Source organism: Hyla sarda, chromosome 5 (assembly GCF_029499605.1).
Source record: "Hyla sarda isolate aHylSar1 chromosome 5, aHylSar1.hap1, whole genome shotgun sequence".
Lineage (NCBI taxonomy): Eukaryota > Metazoa > Chordata > Amphibia > Anura > Hylidae > Hyla > Hyla sarda.
The window spans coordinates 60,227,143-60,235,787 of record NC_079193.1 but is presented as its reverse complement, the minus strand read 5'-3'; the positions used below and the strand labels follow the sequence as shown (position 1 = coordinate 60,235,787).

General features: G+C 41.0%; 1 protein-coding gene across 1 annotated transcript in view; it reads right to left on the bottom strand.

The window, feature by feature from the left end:
• Positions 1 to 694: 694 nt before the first annotated feature.
• The window catches only part of SHH (sonic hedgehog signaling molecule), an 81,498-nt gene continuing 73,547 nt past the window's right edge, over positions 695 to 8,645 (bottom strand). The window contains exons 3-4 of the mRNA XM_056522961.1: positions 1,820 to 2,008; positions 695 to 912 (exon numbers count right to left, since the gene is read on the bottom strand). Of these exons, the coding sequence (XP_056378936.1) occupies positions 695 to 912; positions 1,820 to 2,008 (407 nt within the window). The remainder of the gene's footprint in view (positions 913 to 1,819; positions 2,009 to 8,645) is intronic.

Below are 8,645 nucleotides of genomic sequence, written 5' to 3'. Positions count from 1 at the left end.
AGAGGTGTCACCAGAGAGCACTGTGGACAAGACAAAAAAAGAAATTCAAAAAGAAAATAATTTCCTCTGTAGCATACTGCTGCTAAACAGTACTGGAAGAGTAAAGATTTTTTACAAATCTGTTAAAATTTCTGGCACCAGTTGATTTAAAAAAAAAAATTAAATAAAAAAAGTTTTCCACCGGAGTACCCCTTTAAGTTGTAGGACCACGGCGTGCGTACGTTCACACAGGCAAAACCCACGCCCTGCTGAAGCTCTGCGCCACGGCTTTCTCTGAACCATGGTTGGCGCAGGAGGGGCCTGCCCTGAAGCTCCCATTGATTCCATTTGGAGCGTCAGTGCTCAGTCTCCATCTTTCATAGAAGTTAATTGAGTGAGGTTTTCTAAAGTGATAAGACATAGGCCAAATTTGGCACGTGTTTCTACCCATTCATGTTTTGGCCTTGTGAACCTAACTGTTCATTTGAGATGTTCTGTCTCGCTTTGTGGTATTAAGGACTTGATGAATCGCCATAAAATACCATACTGACTAGGTTTATGCTGCAGTATAAACTCGTGACCGAGAATCATTCTGTTTAGCAGTTCTCCTGATGTACTGCAGAATAAGTGCCGTGCCGCTCCCTCCACCCAACCGTCACTGAATGACAGCTGTCTGCCAATACACAGTATACACAAAATAGCACACAGCTGCCAATCAGTGTGGGGTTGACGGGGACAGGATGTCCTCAATATATGGACTAATGGAGAGGACTAGTGCACTTTGTTCAGGATCCTCGATATCAATGAGGATATGAGAGGCTGCAGAGCGATGTAAATGATCCATTGTTCTGATCTGTATCTCGGCCACTGGCTTCTCCTGCACTATGATAAGACAGGCATAACCTACTGACAGTGGTTGGAGCTTCAGAACTCCTGCAGAGACATTTCCATATACTAAAATAATCATTTAAAGTTCTTTTTGACAGCAGACACCATTGTAAAGACTTTACAGTAAACTAAGCCTGAAAACACTATGCCGTTCCTCTGGTGGAGGCTGCGGACAATATCTCGGATTGATAAGAAATTAATCAGCACAGAATGTTGGACCTTAAATGACTTATCCAAGAGCAGAACATAGTTGCTGCCTTACAGAAACAGCCCCACACCTGTCCTTAGGTTGTTTGTGGTATTACATCTCTTCTTCATTCACTTCAATGAAACAGACAAACCGAGGACAGGTGTGGTGCTGTTTATGGCTACTGTGTTTTTCTAATCCTGGATAACTTCTTTAATGTAAAATAAAATGGGCTAAAAATGTAAATGCTCTTCATCCTAACTTTTTCCTTTTGGGACTTAAGTATCAGAGGTTACCAAAGAGTTAGATCCTAAAACAAGATAAGAACCAGAAGAACCAAAATGCCCTGTGATTTTCCTGCAGTGCACCAACAGGCAGTCAGCTTCTCTATGACTATGCATTGGTGCCATTACATTGCATGTAGCTGCCTTACTTTAGATTAGGCCCACAACAGTGTTTTTAGGGAACTTTTGTATACTTCCCTCAGGTGCCCCCAAAGGGACGAGTTGACTTTCAGTTTTTTAATATGTCCAGAGAAGTTAAACCTTGTTGATCCCATCTTTCTGCACATTATCCTTCGTTTAGCCCAATGGTTTAGATTTTACACTACTGTTGGGGATTTAGCTTAGAAGTTTTTTTTTTTTTTCCACTACTTCCAGGCCCAAAATGATGTGTTAAAGCAAATGCCCCTGGAGGATGTAGAGCAACCATTATCTGTGTTCTCCTTACACGAATTTCAACCCAAATGCAAACTGCAATTCTAACCATTTTTGTATGTACGAGAAGGACTTTTAAGAGTTTGCTCTACAACCGTGTTACCCACTTGGACTTCCATTTCGGAGACCTGTTTGTTTTCTTGTATATTGAATTTTATAAAGATGCTTAGTATGTCCCCCGTTTTACCCAGACCAGTGTATTTGTTCATTATGCAGATTGTAACGTTTTGAGTAAAGCCTACGAGGAGAGATGTTTCTGCTTTACTTGTGTTTTTTTCTACAGTGTTCTAATGCTTTTGTTTTGTTCATCAAGCATTCGTCATTTATACTTCCATTCCCTGTTAATTTCTTTTTGTCTGTTTTATTATTTTTAATTGTATACATCTGTTGCTATGTAGTAAGTGATCTCCTTATTGGATGCTTTAAAAGCGACTGCAGTTTCTAACTTTCTATCACTGTGACGGGCTTGATATTGGCTCGTATTGTATGACCCGTATATATATACTGTTAATAGTATCTCACACAAATAATTTCTCAGAAATAAATGCTGAACATCTTTGCCAGGAAGTTTTGTCTACAGTACAAGGCAAGTGTGGTTAGTTCATTAATCCAAAGATTAGTCTTATTAAAATTCAGGTGGATATTGGGAGTCCCATTGTACTAAAAACATACTTTCTGTTGGGGTCTATAAGAAGATTAGTCTTTATTTATTTATTTATTATTTTTTTTGTGTTTTGTAGAATATTTAATTCTGTGCTTTTGCATCTTTTCTTCCTCATAAACCCATTTGGTCTTTTAAGTTCAATTATAGTCCAATGCTATATGTATTCCCTTAAGATTTAGGTTAGTTGGGAATTTAACTAGTTAATAAATACCAATTTTGGTTCAGGCTGGTTCTTAGACATATAAAGTGTACCTCCATGCTTTTTTTTTTGCGAATGACTGTTGTGCAGCACTGTGCGCGTCTTAAATTTGGTGCCTAAATGGGACGCCGTTCTCCCCTCCGTATAGAACTGTAATAGATCATGAAACTTCCCGCTCCGTCTCCATAGCACCCATAATGGGATTCTGTGCCACTGGGGATGGGTGCTGTGGAGACGGAGTGGGAAGCCTCGTCTTGTATTGCATAGATATACACGGCAGGGAGAATGGCTCCCCTATTTAGGCACCGAATTTAGAATAAATTGCAGTGCAGCGTTGTGGTAATTTCTCATAAATTGAACATAAAGTTGGAGGCACATCTTAAGTGTCCATTCCTTCATGTTACTTGTGCCGTATCTGACCATCCTATTTAGATACCCCTTTTATGGTTTAAGGTTTTTTGTTTGAAGGGTCATTGTCATTCTGAGACTCAGGAAAAAAAAGCTATGGATTGCACGAACGCAATATTCATAAATTAGGCCAAGAACTTTTACAAATGTCGGGTTGTTTAAACATTTAAATTGTGTAGACATTGTTGTTAGTCTTTGATGAAAGTAACCTGATTTGTTGGTGTTTTGCCTACCTTTTTTTTAACCATTTTAGGTCATATAATAGCACTTTTATGCACAGGTCATTTTTTTTTACAGAGTTGTGGATTATGTGAATTAGTTCAAGGGGCGCTAAAGGTGGTCAGTTTATAATTTTATTGCGGAACAATACTTAAAATTTGCAACATTTCTAGAGAGGGGCAAGAATTAGGCCTAGCATATGAGATGCACAAACATTTTATAGAAATCTTTTTTTTTATAGTTTAGCTTCTACTACATGAAGGTATTTAGGGTTTATCCATTTGTCTGCATAGATAATTGGTATAGCTTGGCATTCCAGCGGTACACATCCAGTTGGTGTAGCTAACAGTGCATGTATAGTAATAGTTATTGCCATTGTCTATATGTGCTTGAGTATTTAAGGGGGTTCCTGGTGTTGAGAAAAAAAAGGAAGTACTCTTGTGCTCAATCCAGCATTGTTGCCATGACAGTGATGCACAGTCCTTACTCAGCTATTTTTTGATGTCCCTAAGCTGCTGATAGGCTGAACATAATCAATAAATACTGAATAGCGGGCACAGGGTGCTGTCAGAAATACAGGGAATATTTTATTTACTTTTGAAGGGAACCTGTCATCACTGACATGCTGTCTGAACCATCGGGGTGGTCCCTGGTGGCCTCCCACCACCCCACCAGCCCTGATTGATATCTCCCATTGTGTATTAGAAGAATACACTATCAATCAAGGCCAGCAGGGAAGGAAGAAGCCGCCAGGGACCGCCCTGATGATTTGTGTTTCGGGCAGCATGAAAGTGATGACCGGTTCCCTTTAAGCCTGCTAAACCCTTTAATAAGTACGGTCACACTGCCAATTGTTGTTTTTCATACAATAAGTTGCAGTAAGGTAAGATAATACAAAGCTGCGCTTGTTTCATCATATCTACAGAAAAAATCTGCGTTGAGTAGAGTATTACTATTTTATCTCTAAATTCACTAAATGATGTTGCTTTTTTAATGAACGTTCAGTATTTTATTGATCGGTTTTGTACTTTTGAACAATTTTTATACTTCCAAGTTACTTTTTCTATTTTACTTGTTACTTTTTAGTTGTTACTTTTTATGTTCAATCCTGTGGATTGTCTAATAACACACAAATATTTATATACTAGATGTATTCTCATCTGCAGGTTTGATTTACATTAAATCGTGGTGTTTTCTATACTTTGTTCTTATGGTTGGGAAGGATCATTTAGATAAGTGATCTGTATTTTTTTCCCTTGTTACTGTGAAATGTTTTTATGGGTGTTTTAACTTATTTGCAGTGAGGCGGGCCCTGCTGGTGAATACTGGGTACAGGTTTGTAGACTTATACCTTGGGTACTTCTAACCTTTACATTCTTTTCCAGCTCTCCTTGTTCCTAACATTTTCTTTTTAGCAGAATTGATGAGGAAGCCTGCAAACTAAATCTTGCTTTTCCTACAGGGTTTTCGTGGTTGAAATTAATTTTTGTGACTCAGGGGTATTTGTAGACTCTGAGGATACCCATGTGGATGGGAAGGACACAGATATCATAGAACATGGAGATGGCTGGAAATAGGCACCAAGTACCATTGGTGCCAGGTGCCAAAAACATCACTTGTCTTGAATAATGTTTTGACAATAATATTTTTTTCCATTAATTTTTTTTTTTTTTTTTTTTTTTTTCACAGCCCACGACGAGATGTTAACTAAATTTATTAATTTAACATTTTATCTTTAGGTACTTCCGACATTCGGCTAATATTAGGTTGTGTTCATTCCTGTTTTTTATTTTATGTTTATGTTGTTTTGGTTTTCTTTTTTCTAAATTAATTTTAATTTTCGCACTTAACCCATGGGAGTTCCATTTCTTAACCAATGACATTGAACGTGATCCTTCCTAACCTAAAATGTTTTCCTAACCTAAATGGTTCTAAATCTGTCTGCTGGTATTCTCAAGAGCTGGTTGCGTTTTGTTACTGAAGTCAGATTGGTTTACCTTTTCCTCTCGAGTTGTGAGATTTTTATTTTTCACAATTTTACATTCGTACAACACTTATTTGACCAATAAATGCTGCTATGAACATGTATGAATGGACTAAAATTAAGATTAGCTAATTTTTTTAAAGTGCTTATTTTTATACTTTACAATAAAATACTAAATTATGCACAATGTGTGTTCATTGTTTATTACAAAAGAAAATTGTATATTTTTGTAAAGACTTGTATTTTATCATTGTTGATATGGATTTTTATATAAATAAAGACATTTTGTTACAATATGGATGTTTGCTGTTCATATATTGGTGTGTGCCTTTTTGTCTTATAATGCAAGTCGATGGCTGTTGCAATAAAATATCATCATGATAATAACCATAATAATCACCAGCCACAACTGATGGCAACACTACAAGAATTTAAATGTCACTTCTGCACTGAACTGATCTTATGCAAATCAGCTGCTTACCACAGACATCCTGAAAAAACAACGCTTTTACCCTTATTTTGCTGAAACCTCTGTTTTACACTCTGGGGGAGATTTATCATTAGGCTTCTATTGTAGACACAGATCTACCCCTTTACACTGCTTGTCTAATTTAAACTCCTGCTCAAGATTTACAAAAGTTGTGCACTCCTTTGATAAATTTTGTGCAAATATAGAAACACCCCCCACCCTCGCTCTACCGTGCACTCCTTCTCTACCTCACACTTCACAGAGCAGGGGCATTTTCCCACTGTACACTGCTCACATAGCTAGAAGTGCTGGAGCAGCGTGTGCCGAACAAAACTCTCTGCACAGTAGTAAAATCATAAATCTTTATAAAGTACACAGAGGGGGAGATTCTCAAAGAATTTTGCGCCCCCCCCCCCCCCCCCCCAAAAAAATATATTTTTATTTGCAGTATCAGCAAGATACCAACCAAGCGGCAACGGCCTGACATTACCAGGGTGGGCAAGGACAATTGTTACTGGCCCTCCCCAGCCTAAATAACGCCAGCATGTTACCACCTAGGCCCAGAAGCACCGTTTTTGACTCTCCAGGCCTGTTGGTACCTGTGGCGGTGGGTACTGGGGTAATAATTGGGGGTTAGCGCTAGCTGATTTTGGGGCTAACACTAAGCCCTGGCTTAGTAAGGGATTCCGTCTATAAGACCGCTTCCACTACTAAGCCTGAAAATTTAATTATAAAAAATACGACAGATTGAAAAAAGTTTTATTTAAAAAAAACACTCCCCCACAGCCCTCGTTAACCATTTTATTGAAGTAAACAAAAACGCTGGTCATTATCGCAGTTCACCGAATCTGACATAGTCCTCCGCATTCACGTATCTGAAATGAGAAGAAAAGAACAAGAAGAAATATGGGTTGGTAAATTAATGCAGCGTATTCCTAAACAGGGAGCCTCCAATTGTTGCTAAACTACAACTCCCATCATGGGGGCTGTAGTTAAGCAACAGCTGTAGTCTCCATGTTTGGGAACACACTGCCAGAAAAGCTCTGTTTCCATTATGCATAATGAGAACAGAGTCAGGACTGGACAGTGTAGCTCCGCCCTTAATGATGTCATCACTAGGGGCGTAGCAGTAAAGGTCGCATTGAGTGAGACCCCCTTTCGATCTGTTCCTCTGCCCTTGGACTACTACTCCCATCATGGTGCAGAGTCGGGAGCTCGCGGGGAGCGCAGTGTAGTCATATGTGCCGCCGGCTTGTTAACTTAATAAATGCGGATCACAGTGGGTCTCAGCAGAATGACCTGCTGCGATCTGCGGTACTACAACTACTCCCATCATGGGACAGACTCTGTCAATGATGGGAGTTATAGTACAGGGGCTGAGGGGCAGATCGCAGCAGGTCATTCTCCAGAGACCAGCTGCAATCCGCATTTATTAACTGTAAAAGCCGGCGACACATGCGGCTGCACTGCGCTGCCCTCCGGCTCTTCACCAATCAGAGCTCCCGTCTCCCGGGCGGGGATTATGAAATGTGACAGCTGTATACCGGAGCCAGCGGGGAGCGCAGTGTAGCCGCATGTGCCGCCGGATTGTTATTTTAATAAATGCGGATCGCAGTGGGTCTCGGCAGAATAACCTGCTGCGATCTGCACCTTAGCCCCTAGTCTATAACTCCCATCATGGATTGATTCTGTCCATGATGGGAATAGTAGTCCTGAAAGTCCCTCAGCAGGGGCATATGCAAGTGCCATCCCTCAACGCTGCGGTACTACAACTACTTCCATGATGGGAGTGATAGTACAGGGGCGGATTGCAGCAGGTCATTCTCCAGAAACCCGCTGCGATCAGCATTTATTAACTGTACAATCCGGCAGCTCCACTGCGCTCTCTGACTGCTCCTGTATACACTCATAATTCATAATCCCCGCCGCCTGGAGACGGGAGCTCTGATTGGTGAATAGCTTTTCACCAATCAGCTCCCGTCTCCTGGCGGCGGGGATTATGAATGATGACCGCATATACAGTACTCTCCGTCGGGAGCGCAGTGTAGCCGCATGTGCCGCCAGCTTGTACATGGTAATAAATGCGGATCACAGCGGGTATCTGGAGAATGACCCTCAGCCCCTGGACTATAACTCCCAACATGGGCAGAGTCTGTCCATGATGGGAGTAGTAGTCCTAACTGTCTCAACATAGTCAATATATTATGTTTCCAAAATGCCAAGGGGAACACAAGTTTCACATTCTCAGATGCTTTCTGACACTGGTACGTGTCCTCCGAGGTGGTGTATATTTGCGCAAGAAAAGTGCTTTTGTGCATTTTTTTGTGTTTAAAAAAAACGCAGTTAATAAATTCGATTCTATGGTAAACTTAACCATAGACATGGCTATGAAGAATTCTATCAGATTTTCCGCAAAAAAAAAAACTCTTGCGCAACTTACCGTATATACTCGAGTATAAGCCGACCCCAATATAAGCCGAGGCCCCTAATTTCACCCCAAAATCCCAGGAAAAGTTATTGACTCGAGTATAAGCCTAGGGTGGGAAATACATCATTCCCCCCCCCCCTGTCATCATCCAGACCCTCATCATCATCCCCCCTTCATCATCACCGCCTGTCATCATCCCACACCCCACTTCATCATCCCCTTGTCATCATCCCACACCCCCCCTTCATCATCCCCTTGTCATCATCCCCTTGTCATCATCCCACCCCCCCCTTCATTATCCCCTTGTCATCATCCCCACCCCCCTTCATCATCCTCTTGTCATCATCCTCTAGTGAACTCTCCGCCCTCAGTGGTCTTCAACCTGCGGACCTCCAGAGGTTTCAAAACTACAACTCCCAGCAAGCCCGGACAGCCGATGGCTGCCCGGGCTTGCTGGGAGTTGTAGTTTTGAAACCTCTGGAGGTCCGCAGGTTGAAGACCACT